This window comes from Mustela putorius, unplaced genomic scaffold, assembly GCF_011764305.1.
Source record: "Mustela putorius furo isolate JIRA1106 unplaced genomic scaffold, ASM1176430v1.1 tig00003983_pilon_pilon_pilon, whole genome shotgun sequence".
NCBI classification, from domain to species: domain Eukaryota; kingdom Metazoa; phylum Chordata; class Mammalia; order Carnivora; family Mustelidae; genus Mustela; species Mustela putorius.
The window spans coordinates 19243889-19257880 of NW_025422123.1; the positions used below are offsets into that span (position 1 = coordinate 19243889).

Here is a 13992-nt window from a genome sequence, read left to right on the forward strand (position 1 = left end):
AAAATTTTTGAAGTACTTTGGTAAACATAATTAAAAAAAAAATTCAATATTCAACTACCAGGTCTTTTAAGTGTTTTTCCAAATGCTATTTCCCCACAATAACATTTCTATTTTCGGAAAGTCTGAAGGGAAAGAAAAACAAGACAGTTTAGAATATAATGTTTCCAAAGCAACTGCTCTGTGGTTCTATCAGGACCTTCAAAGCTAGAGCCCAGGGAAGAACAGGCTGTCAGGTGCCCGGGGAGATGCTTCAGCTGTATCAACCCCACAGTGACAGAGGGGTTAGAAGGTACAAGCAAAACACCCACCCAGCACATTTCTTTCATCTTTCCAATAAAGCAGCATCAGAAATCTTCAAAAGAAGATTCAAATAAAAAAAGTACTGACTTCTGGTTCTGGCAATGCAGCAAACTGAACAAAAGCAGAACCAACTCCCCCAACTATAAAGACCCACAGAAATGCTCCATGAAACACACCAAGTCCATCATCACTGATGCCTAATTATACAGTGAGGGCCCCTCCACAAAACATTATGCAGAAAAGAGGACGTTAGTTTACATTTAAGTCCTTTTAGAATCTTTCCTGTATTTGAGGAAGACATCTTACCTGAGATGACCCCACCCAGCAATACTAGTTTGGGGTGCTTACCCAGGATACCAGACAAACCATTTTTTTTTAAAGAGGAGATTTAATGTAGATTCAATAATTATTTCCAGAGGTCTGACCTCACAGATGTGGCTGAATGCAAGTGGTTAAGTTTGGAGATAAGTGTCGCATCTAGATCATGGAAAAAACAAAAAAACTCCCTTAATACTCTTATGTTATGTGATGGGGGGAGGAGAGACAAGTGGCAAACCTTCAAAAATAAACAGCAGGTAGCCGTTTACACTGAACACTCAATAGATGGATGGAACAGCAGAGTAGACACAAATGAAAATGTGAGTGAATCAGAAAGAGATAATGAGGCACAAATACAAGGAGAGACGATGTAGGGTCGGGGACTATTAATATGTGTTTAATAGTAGAGGGAGGAGAGGCCGGAGTTGAGCAGATGAGAGCCGAGTACTTTCCTGAATTAATGAAATACGTAAACTTTTCAGACCCAAGGCTCACAAGTCCTGAATGAGAAAAATAAAAACAGATGACTACCCAGGCACACAACTGTTTTATTTTTGAATGCAACTTAAAAATTACCCGGAACAAAAATGATTACTTATGAATGAACAAAAATAGGATTCTGGAATGAATCTTTAAAGTGCAGAAGAAAAATAACTTCATCTAGAGTTCTATGCCTAAAGACCAATAAAATAATGCTCAAGGGGCGCCTGGGTGGCTCAGTGGGATAAACCTCTGCCTTCAGCTCAGGTCATGATTCCAGGGTCCTGGGATCGAGCCCCGTGTCAGGCGCTCTGCTCAGCAGGGAGCCTGCTTCCCCCCTCTCTGCCTGCCTCTCTGCCTACTTTTGATCTCCTCTCTGCCTACTTGTGATCTCTTTCTCACTCTGTTAAAAAAATAAATATTTTTTAAAAAATGATGCTCAAACAGAGACTGAGAGTTGAGTCTTCACAGCAAAGAACTACTCCAGGAGAAGGAAACGGAGCCTCAAAGGGAGGAATGGATTTCACAGATCAGGAGTGAGCACAGCAAAGAGCAAGCCCTGACTGCAAAGATTGTGCAGGACAAAACAGTGCAGGACATTTAACAAACGCTGGGACGAAATGCGATGGAGACACACAGGAGATGGGGATCAGCAAGTGAACTTCCAGTGTCCTGTATGACTCAGGAGGGTGGAAATAAGAATTCACCGTAGACTTTATGAAGTTGAGAAGGCATATTAAGAACTTATGGACAACACTAAAATACAGAATTAGAATGAATATTCAATCAGTAAATGAAAAAGTAAACACAAAAATTCAACAAAAAATAGGAAAGAAGGAAAAAAAGGACACAGAAAACATATACACACAAAAAAGATGATAGAAATTATTCTAAAATAATCACTACGCTAAATGAAAATGGGTTACATTTCCCCACTAAAAGAAAAGAGACTATCAGATTCAGTCATTAAAGTCCTAGTGTATCTAGTTAAAAAAAAAAAAAAATCACACTTGCACAAGGAGACCAAGAGTACTCCATACAACACTATCAATGGAAATCTGTACGTTCATGCAAAGAAAACTTCCTAAAATGGTATACTAAATTCTAACACTGAAATAATACAGAAATTAACTAAATTAAAGCTCTATGAGTCAACATGGAGTCATCTCACAATTTAATATTCACTAAAAGAAAGCTATCTGAAAGAGTATAAACAGTAAGCCATTAACATAAATTAAAAAATTTCCCAGAATATACACATGTATGGAAAGTATAAAAACATATTTAGAGAAGAAACATATGAACTTCAGAAGAAAGTTTTATCTGGGAAGGGGCTGTATTTCAGATGCATTTTTATAATATTTTTTAAAAAATTTAAATTCAATTAGCCAACATATAGCATATCATCAGTTTCAGAGGTAATGTTCAACAATTTTTCAGTTGTGTATAACACCCAGGGCTTATCACATGCATTTTAATAATTTTTTAAAGATTTTATTTGTTTATGGGAGAGAGAGAGAAAGTGTCAGTGGGGGGAGCAGACAAAAGAGGGAGAAGCAGACTCCCTGCTGAACAGTAAGCTCAACATGGGGGTTTAACTGAGCCACCCAGTTATCCCTAATATTTTCTTTTTAAAACAAATAATCCAAACCAATAATAAAAGGTCAATATTTGTGAGGCACATAGATATCATTTATGTGAGTATACTTTCCATATGTTGAAGTAGTTTTGAAATTACAATTTAAAGTAAGAAATACAATGGGGAAGAAAGAGGAAGTTTTGGTTCTATGCCAATCCAGATCCGTCTATCCAGCTATCAACCACTGCTTTAAAATTGCATTTTAAATGTTCTAAATGTCTGAAGTCTCTCACCCTATTCACAAGTTCTAACTGCAGTTCTAACTGCAAGGGAATAAACACAAATAAGTACTCAAAAAAACAATCTTATTTGTAATCTATGATTTTGTTAAATAAAGTAAAACCATGGTTCAGGCATTTGCTTTTTTTCTACCCCAATACTCACGAAACATTTGGTGGAGCCACATTAACAGAGGGAAGAAACACTGAGATCACAGCCATCTTCCAAGCCAGTGATCAGTGTGTGAGGGACAGGATGCTGAGGCCACACCCAGAGGAACACCTGAGTGGAAGGAGGTGAAGGGTTGGGGGAACCAGGTGGTGGGTATTAGAGAGGGCACGGATTGCACAGAGCACTGGGTGTAGTGCAAAAACAATGAATATTGTTACGCTGAAAAGAAATAAAAAATTAAAAAAAAAAAGGAGTAAGAAGTGGGGGGCAATGGAAATGAGTCCAGCTTGGACATATACTGCATCATGAGAAGCCACATCTGGCATTGTACGGTTGGGCATTCTCAATCTGGAGCTCAGGGACTTACAGGTAGCTTGGGGAAACATGGGGGGGGGGGGCTTCAATAAAGACAAAATATGCCCTCCATCTCAAAGGGTAGAAAAGGCACACAAGAATTTTAAATTTGCTACAGAGGGCACAGATTTACAATGCTGAGAAACTAACACAAACTAAGCTGTTACTCTTCTATGAAATTTTATTTGAGCCTTCACCACTGATTGTGATTTTATTTTTTTTCAAGATTGTATTTATGTGACAGAGAGAGAGGGAGCATAAGCAGGGGGAGCGAAAGGCAGAGGGAGAAGCAGGCTCCCTTCTGAGCAAGCAGTCTGATGTGGGGCTCTATCCCAGGACCCTGGGATCATGACCTGAGCCAAAGGCAGATGCTTAACTGACCGAGCCACCCAGGTGACCCTTGACTGTGATTCGTTAACACCTCATTTAGAAACTAAAAGCCAAAAGGCTTGTCATAAAGTCCTGCATTTTTAATCTAAAACACATCACTGTTCAAATACACTTCTAATCAGGGATCTACGATCATTTTCCTGAGAATAAACACTAAGATTTTTGGAGAAAACTGTATGTAATCCAAGTCTTTTTTACTCTCTCACAATCAACCACAGTCACTATGAACAAGTGTAGACTTTTTCTGGATTTTAAACTCTGTTTCACAATTTTCAAACTGTCATTTAGTTATTTTCCTGCTTCTGGTAATTTTAAACTCATAGTGACTCTCTCCCTTTCACTTCCTTGTTATCTCTCTTCTTGTAAGATTTCTCTTTGTCTCCTTTAAGTGACAGCTACTTTTATTTGTATTAGCCCAGAACTTGCCAAGGCAGCTGTGAATTCACACGGAATAAAATAAACAGAACTATCAATGACTACATATTTATTTTTTAAATTCCTTACAGACCCAAATATGTAGATAAGCAGGAGGGTAAATAAAGCCCAATAATCAAGACTCTGCCAACTGTGTGACCACAGGCAAATGGTTCCTGGGACACTTTGCTGAACTGTGGGGCCCAACTGGGATATATGACCTCCTCAGTTTGATCTGTCATAAAACTCCGTAACTGCCCTCCTAGGTTTTAACAGCCAATGGAATATAAATCCTAGTTAAAAGAAAAAAAAAAAACAAAAAAAAACAGGAGCTAAGAGGAAATGAAAAACTTGACAAAGGATATGTTATAATGGTATTACTAATGTACATACAGGGAAAAAAGTCAAACAAAAATCAAATGCAAATACATATAACAAGTAGTAAAATGTGGGGCTTATTTTCAACTCAGGAACAGCTGCTCTGGACATATTTTAGAAACTGGATTTAAATTAAAGAATTACTGCCTCCTTAGGATTACTATTGTACCTACCCTAAATCGTCAGTTAGGACTGTTTTCCTCCACTGTATTATTTCTTAGGTCTCTTCATCCAGTGCTCAGATGGCTCAATGTCACGTCTAGTTCTCACCAAGCTGTCAGAGGAAAATCTGTATTTCCTACCACAGTGCTTCTGGACCATACAAATTCAGTCCTATGCACACAGCAGCAATTTATACAGCACCGTTCTTCCCCTCTTTCCACCAAGAATGATCTGTTTGAGAGAAGTTAATTACGAAGTTCTGGCTCTATCTCCAGGGCTTGAGAAACCCATAAGGCAGATCCTTAATTTCTAGAAGATTTAATAATCTTAAATATTTTTTCTCTAAAATACTGCTATGTATAACAATAAACTCTACAAAAGCTTTCTTAAGGAAATGGCTGTATCATCTATCAATTATGGGAAAGTAAACAATTAACTCTGAAAAACCTGACACTTTGCTGTAGCTTTGTCCCTTGAACACAGAGACGTGCACAGTGCTGCGCCCAGGAGTCATTCCTATGCACTGCCCTGCCTCCAGTCCTGCAATATCCATCTTGGAGGCTAATTAAACTGCCTTCATTCTAGAACAGGACAGAAAAAGTGAAAAAGGGGGTTGTAAGCATTTCACAGAGTATCAAGCATAAACATAATGATAACAGCATCTACCATTCTATTCCTAAACTCTTTAGCTGGCTTATGAAACACACATAGGCGAACAAGGTCCAGACCTCCCACAGGTGCAATAAATACCTCTCACGATCAGAGTGTTCTGCACTGGTGTAAGCACTCAGACGCACTCTCACACACAACCGCATGCACACAGACAGGGAGGCAGGATGAAGGGGGCTCAGGCGGATGGAGAATTCATTCTTTCCTCTCAACACAAATTTAAGATTCATTTTGATTTCCCCCTCCTTCCCTTATCTTCTTCTTTACTACTCCTTGGAGAATTAAAGCCACAATAAAAGGTTAAAAATCTAAAAGGGAGTGCTTGCAAATGTTTGTATGTGGCTAAATTCTCCACCTAGAGATAGAACAATAGTTTTGGGTTGCGAGACATTTGTACTGTAAGCCTGAAAGGTGGAGTCCCTCCCCTAAAACCGTACACAAACTGTGCTTACCCTCGGAGGGCAGCTCCCCCCGCCCCCGCCATTAGCCTTAAAGCCTGTATTACACAACAATGAAAAACAGGGAGGACCTAAGTTTTGATTTCAGTTTCTTTCATTTTTATTTCAGCTATAATGTCTGCCTCCAAGATCTTCAAATAATAGTTTTTCAACATCCCAGTTATATAGAAAAAATAATTTGGCCCAAACTTACAGACCATTCAAATCTTAAACGCAGATCTCACCGTACACTCCTTTTAGCTTTTAAAAACTGAATTTGTCAAATCTCAAAGCTATTTACAGTTATCAGATCAGGCAAGAGGCCGACTTACCAAAAAACATACCAAACACAACTGCTACCCACTTCCTTCCTCTTCCACCTCCAAATGAAAATCCTGTATTTATTAAAGGCTTAAATAATAAAATGTTTACAGATCTGTTTTTCACATTTTGTTCATTTTCCACCCTGTATTCTGCCTGCATAAATGTATTTCTGGAACTACTTAATTCTGAATATGATATGAAGCATCACAAAACAATCAATAGCAAAGGCTTCTATTTTAGATATTCTAGAAGGCATATTTATAAAAACAACTCTGGCATTTTAGAAAAATCAATTTTAAAACATACTCAAAATGGATTAATGTATTTGCTCTCCCAGTCCCCCATCCCACCCTGCAACACAGCTGCCCTTCCTCATTTAGGAACACCATTCAGGACGGTGATCAGAGCACATTTAAGGGGGAGACCTACCTCACAGAACATATAGAGAGACAGCAATGTGAGGCCAAGGTTATAGACCACTAAAATTCTCCGGCAAGAGAACGGCTGCCTATTCTTCATGTATTTTGGTCCCAGCCATACAATTAGTAAGTATATGACAGAGCAGATAAAAGTAGGTATATAATTGTCCAGAAGAAACCATCCTTTTACTCTGGTATCTGGAAAGTAATAAAAGAAAAATATTTAGTGATTAATAAGGCAGATATAAAAACAACTACAACTTTTTTCCCCAAACATTAAAAATCTTCTCTCCCCATAATTTTATAATAGTCATCTGATACTCCAGTTCCTAATGCCAACGAAGCAACTGGAAGAGGAAGCAGGAGTTTTCAATATTTGTCATACAAGGTGAAGCTCCTGTTATGTGTTCTGAGTAATGTGCATATCATACATGGTTTTTGCTATGTAAAAATAATACGTATTCCAAAGAATCTTAAGGAAAGCAAGGAGAAAGCTAAATTTGCCACTAACTGTATTTACCGACCAGAGCTGCTGACTGATGCACAAGATAACAGAACTCCACAAATGACAGTCTTTTTGAACTCCAGAGTCCTCACCTGAAGTGTCTGCTAGTCTGCCCAGCAGGTGCAGACTCAGAGAAAATGGGCTATTCATCCAGCTTAATGACAGTCACAGTCACCCCAATGAGAAAGGCAGTATCTACTATGAGTGCAATGGTCAACAGCAGAGGGGACAGTACTTTTTAAAGAAAAATAAAAAGGGGTGAGGTAGCAAGGACCAGTGCGGTGACTATTTAGGGAACCACAGGAGCAGCAGCAGCTTGAGAGAGAAGACCTACACTGTTTCAAAGATGCTACAGGGGGAGGAGAGCTCTCTCCTGCTCTCTCCTCCTCCTTTCCCTACAGGGATGAGGAAAATTAGTTCCACGCAGCTATAGCTGCGGGAGCAATCTGACAGCCCTCTCTTTGGATGGGGGTAAACTCCCTGGCAGCCAACCCTCCCCCAGGTGTTAACCTGTCCCCTGTAAGTCAACTTCAGCCTGTGATCGATGCCCAGGAAGCCACCTCTGCAGCACATTCCCCTTGGCATGCTGCTTTGATGAACCCCCCCAAAACCTTTCACTCCTCAATCTTATCTCCCCTCCAAGGTCACCTACTCTGGAGCTCAGAGGCGCATGTACGTTTTGCCTCCTCCATCTTCAGAGAAGCAGCAGCTAGTAAGCATAGTCTCTGTCCCCGCTTTGACCTCCTGACTGGGCCATCCTGCTACCTTCCCCAATACTTTTTCTCTTGATCTTGCAGGAAAAGCAGCCATCCAGTTGGAGAACAGGTTGTCAGTCTCCTTTCTTGCAGACATTCTAAATTCACTCAGTGTCTCTCTGTAGTGCTCCTGCCATGGCTTTAGAGGAAGATGCCCTCCCTCCTCTCTCCATTACTTAGGCTAAGGTGGTCCCAGTGGACTTAAAGGAGGAGGTTCTTAATGCCTTGTGTTCTCAACTCTGGGCCCTGGCTATCAACTGTGAGAAAACAAATTCTCATTTAGCAACTAACATTAGACTGTTACATATGTTTGTGTGCACATATAGATCACAAACAGTAAATGCACACACAGAAACCCCTCCCATTTCCTTTCACTTAATGCTCTATTTTACACCTTGCTTTTGAAATTTCATAAGGCCATATGCCATATGTGCAACCTCTTTCTATATTGCCAAATACTTCCAGTACTTACAGCCCCACTGTATCTCCAGGCAGGAAGTCCCCAGGGCTCGAGCCAACTCTGGTAGTCTCTGCCACCCTGTGCTGACTTGTTCAGACACGGGCATGTGAAACAATTGTGGCCATGGAGCTCTGAGGAAATGGCAGTTGGGTGAAAGGTGCTGGGGAAGAGTTTCCTTATTCTCAAATTTATGCAAGCAATCACATGTTTTCCTTCTCTTCGGCAGGTGCCACCTGTGGCTTCTGCAGCCATGAAAGGTGGAGGGACTTTTCTAGGTACACAACTGTTGATATACTGAGAATACAAAGTAGAAAATGACAAGAACAAGTGTCCTGAGTCCCTGAAAAAACTCAGGAGTTTTCTCAATCTTTGTCATGTTTATTATTGTTTCAGCTGTTTAAAATTGGATTCTTTTGACCCATACGGTTGAAATAAGGCATCATCTCAATGCAAGTAAATATTCAAGATGATCTAACTTGTTTTTCTCATTTGGCTATACACTAATTGATTTAACCTGCCCCCTCCTGATGGGCACCTAGATTATTCCCAGTCTTGTCAAGCAATGCTGCAGAGAACACCCTTATTCCTATCTTCGCATATCTGATCAAGACAAGTTCTAGGATGAAGGCTCAGGAGTCAAATAGCTGAGTCAAAGGGCATGTGCATTTTTATTTCAATGGAAGACACAATTACCCTTCAGAGAGGTCATACCAGGTAGACTCTTTTCCCACATCATCACTGCTATCAAACACATTTCATTTCTACCACGCTAAGAGACTGAATTTCTTTCGCTGTTTTCAGAAGTGAAACTGAATCTTTTCATCTATTTAAAAGCTTCTTGCAATTTTTTAATGACTCTGTGAACCTAAAAAGTTCCTTCTTTATAGATACATCATGTATCATTACAGGTGACATTCAAAGAGCGCAATATGGAGCTGATTTACTTCCTAAGAGGAAACAAACGATGAAGTATAAAAAAGCATAAAAAAAGCATAAAAAGTGAGGTGTATATATTTACCCACTGATGTGACACAACATGAAAGGACATTAATAAGTCTTTAAAATTGTAAAAGGGGACACGTTTTAAATTACTCCAGCAGTGCATTTTGGAAACCAGTCTCAGCTGCAGACTCGCAAGAACTAAGGAAAACGTTCCACCAGTGATGGTAAAATCTGCAGCATTCCTGGGCTGCAAACTTTCTAGCATAATCTGAACCCCCAGCTACAGTCAGCAGAGGGTCACAGTAGCTGTGGGTCTGCTCCAATAGCCAGGGACACTTCACCACTTCAAGACCGACATCACAGGACTTTTCTAAGCCCCTTGTTATCCAGGACAAAGCGTTAGTTTTATCATAGAAGATGCTAATGTTTTCTAGAATCTGTTCATGCAATATTTATAAGTATCCATAAGGGGAGGGGAGCAAAACCAAAACCACCTTACCTCGGGGGCCTAGCAATGCCTTGAAATAGGTACTACGTGATGCATCAAAATTTTCCATTTTAAAACCTATTAAGAAAAACAGACATTGATTAATCTCTACTCAAAATGCTTTTTATACAGTGCTTTTTCATAAAAGAACAAGAACAAATCCTTTTCAAAGAACATGCTACAGACAAGGTTATGCTGAAATTTTTTTTTAACTCCCAAAGTTACTTGTGTGCTGTGTCTAATTTGAAAACCAAAGGAAAGACAGAATCCCGTGAATTCACTTTATAAATGAAGTGCCAGTTTTCTAAAGTTCTTTTCGCAGTTCCATAAAAATGCTTTCCGTGAAGCTGGAATCTCAGTGGGGAGAAGAGTGGAACTGGACTGAAAAAGGCGGCAGACGGGAGAAGATCCCATCTGGGCAGGAACCAGAGCTTGAGGTAAGACTGTAGGCAAGAAAGGAAGAGCCATGTTGGAGAAAGGAAGGCCACAGTGAAGAGATGGAGTCCTCTGCTTGCTATCTTCATTAATTATTATTTAAAAGTATTTCATGTCCATGGAAAAAAGAAAACAAAACAAACAAACAAACAAAAAATCTCATCACTTCGCTCCAACCACAATCCCGAAGCCCCACTGTCAGAACCGATGGTAACATTTCTTGGACATACCTCGAGACTTTTCTCTTCTGAGCACAAAAGGGGTCATACCAATTGTTTTTACAATTGTGGATTTCAACCCATTACTAGATGATTAGGTCAACTTAGCATTAGAAAGCAATTACAGTAATATTAATCAGAGTTCTCTGCCTCCAGTGAGAATGAATATTTTCATAAATCTCTGTTATTGTATCACATAAGTATGCTGATATATGTTGTGATATAAAATATATTCTTACTGTGGAGGTTATAGTGAACAAAGAGAAAACAATGTTATATTAAGGAGTATATATTACTTGCTTGCTTTCACTTAAAACATCTTGGAAATATAGTCTATCAGTAGTTACAGATTTACCTTTATCTTCTAAGATTTTATAGCTCCCCACATTTCCCATTTAAGATATACATTTACAGTAGAGCTAAGTATTTTTTCAAATACTATTTTCTATATTAAAGTTAGAAGGCATACATTTACTCTTCACAGAATTAACCACAAATATTTTACTTTCCAAGGGCAAAGGCAAAATTGGTTTTATTAACTAAAGTAAGCTGTTAATCATTTAATGATACTTCTCTTTCTTGGCTTATGGCACTGAAGTATGTGTGCTCTTTGGCTAATTTCATGGATAAAACTTCCCTTCATCCGTGGACTCTAGTAGTTACAACTGTGTCAATCTAGCCAGCAGTGAGACAGAGACCACCAAGAACACTTAGAAAGTAGTAGTTACCAGAGTTCTCTTCTTACACCTGTCCCTTCCACCCTGGGTTGGGGGTGGGGAGTGGGGTGCGCAAGAAAGGTACTGACTCCCTCAACCCATGGCTGGAAACCAGGAAGCCACCAACCTCTACACATCCAAGTGCCAACAATTATACACAATCACAGTACTAGGTCACTTCTGAAATCCTGAAAATTATACAGCTTTTTAATATACTGTATTCCTAAGACCATTCTGGTTCTGACCCATTTTCCTGCCCAAAACTGAACCTCTTCAGGGGACAGAAATTCTAGAAGATTTGAGAATTGGTTAAGCTTTATATTTCCTAAGCAGAATTCCTCTTAAAAAGGATGCCATCCATTTAAGGATGCTTTATCTATTCAAAGTCTAACAGCTGGAAAATAATTTAACTGTATCTAATTATTTTTTTCATCATCTACTGAAAATCACCTAGAACAAACATCCTGTTTTTGTGAAATTGAGATCATTCTAATAAAATTTAACTTTATCTGTGATGGATGGTGGACCATGTATATGGAGGTCATGAGGTCCCCTTAATCCCCAATGAAAAGCAAACAGGCACAAGGAGGAACAAGGTTATGAACATGTTGACTACTGCACTGAGTCACTGATGGACAAGCTGCCCACCAGCGACAAATCCACCTTCTTCCAAAACATTTTAAATCTAGATCCTGCTTTTACTTAATGAATACATAGCTTATGAATGGATCATATTACAGATATAAAAATCAGGTATTAAGCAAAAAGGGGCTGAGAGCAGGTATACAGGATAACAGGCTGGCAGGTGATTAGGTGGGTAAGTGCTGGGCTCTTCATCATACCACTTTTTTTTTTTTCCTTCAGATTTCATTTATTTTTGAGAGAGAGAGAGAGAATGTGCACATGCATGAGCCAGGGGTGTGGCAGAGGGAGAGAGAGAAGCAGACTTCCTGCTGAGTAGGGAGCCAGATGTGGGGCTCAATCCCAGAACCCCAGGACCGTGAGCTGAGCCAAAGGCAGATGCTTAACCAAATGAACCACCCAGTGCCCCAAGACCACCTAGGTTTGAAATCCATTTTGTCCACTTACTAACAATGTGACTTTGGACATGTTATTTAACCTCTCATCTGTAAAATGGTGGCAAATGTACAGTAATTGCCTCAAAGGTTAAGAAGATCAAATGATTTAATACACATTAAATCCCTAGAGCAGTGCCAGGCATACAGTAAGGCCTCAATAAAGGTTTTCCGCTGTAGGTCCGCAACAGGTTCAGCTCCATGAGGGATACCGCCATCAATGGCTGCTTGTGTTTCTCAGCAGGGCACTGCCGGCCTTCTGTCCCTGGTCCCTGTGCACTCAATGCCATCAGTGAGCCCCTAGTCATCCTGACAACCCACCCACAACTTCCCCTTCAAGGCGGACAGCAATTGAAGATAGGTGAGCTGATAGCATCACCGAGAGAGGAGCTGTTAATAGGAGGCAGTAATCAAGGAGAACAAGGCTGAAATGAATGTAGTGATGAGATTCACAAATACCAAGCACCTACTGTGTACAGAGTGTTGCTGAGCAGGGGCAGAGGCAAAGGAGCAGACCTAGAAACCTAGAACAAACTTGACATTCACAGGGCAGAAGGAAGCCCGGGGCTATAAACCGAAAACAAAACCAAGCTCATCCAGCGAATGAGTGGGTGTCAGAACGGTGCATACTACAACAAGCTGTGTACTTAATACTAATCAGCTGTCGAGACGCCATTCAAGTAACAGTAACATGGGATCTAGCACGAGGAAAAGACCTGACAAGGGAATCATTCTAACTTTTAACCAATTTAACCAGAGGGGCTGTAACCAGTTTTGTTTTGTTTTTGTTTTTGTTTTTAATATGAGGAGGATATAGAAAAGGTGGAAACAAGTAGGGGGAAAAAAAAGAAGTCAAACATGACAAGGAACTGACCTGTGGGAGAGAGTTGGGAGGTAGGAAGAACATGAGTGGTCTTGGAAAAAAGGAGGCCCAGGAACTGGTATAACGACACATCATTGTAAGAACAATGCCTAGGACAGCGTTCAGTTTGAGAATCTAGGCTAACATCACAGCAACAGAAAAGGAGCTTGATTAAACATAAGGTAAAATTTCAGTCCAAGAATCCTGAAGCCAGCAGCAGGTTACCAGAAGAAACTGTGAAATTTAGTATTTGGAGATATTCAAGAATTCTGTGAAAAGCCATCTGTCTGAGCAACCCCAGTCTAAACCCATCTTGAAAAGAGGCCCCGAGGAAGCTGGCAGGCCCAGGAGCACTCCTGTGACTCGCTGAGATGGAACATCTCTACAAAAGCACACACAACATATGATTTTCTCTGTAATAGCACATCTGTTCTTAGACTGCATTTCTTTTTCATGTGAGAATTCCTGTCTTAGGTTGGCAGAACTTCTCACAATCAAACTTAGGAACACATGAAACAGCTAGCAAAACATATGTGGAGAATAGTAAGGGAGGAATATCCACAGGAAGGGAGTGAAAGCATGGGCAGAGATGGTCCCTGGCACACAGGCCCTGACTCAGTGGAGTGCTGGTCTGTGAACCACAGGCCTGATTCTGGGCTGGACTCTGCCGTGTGAAAGGTTCCCCCCAAACTCCCTCTACCACACCCACAGCTGGACGTGTACGGTAATCCTGTCAGATGCAGGTGTTTGTTTTTACCCAGGTTACCAAGAAACTGTCGTCAAAGCTTTACTTTCATTATTTCCCCGGTGTCAGCTCACGTTTCTGTCTGGCCAGCCACGTATCTGGTATCCGTCCGTACCG

General features: G+C 40.2%; 1 protein-coding gene across 5 annotated transcripts in view; it reads right to left on the minus strand.

Annotated features, from left to right (window-relative positions):
- ELOVL5 (ELOVL fatty acid elongase 5) overlaps positions 1-13992 on the minus strand; it is a 72173-nt gene that overhangs the window by 18557 nt on the left and 39624 nt on the right. For 3 of the 5 annotated variants that reach the window (XM_004771857.3, XM_013045513.2, XM_013045515.2), the window contains 2 exons: positions 9836-9901; positions 6685-6872 (listed from right to left, as the gene is read on the minus strand). In XM_004771857.3, coding sequence (XP_004771914.1) covers positions 6685-6872; positions 9836-9893 — 246 coding nt within the window. In that variant the 5' untranslated portion in view covers positions 9894-9901. Of the gene's footprint in view, positions 1-6680; positions 6873-8406; positions 8530-9835; positions 9902-13992 lie in introns of those variants that run through there. The other 2 variants (XM_013045514.2, XM_045071224.1) reach the window with 2 other exon arrangements.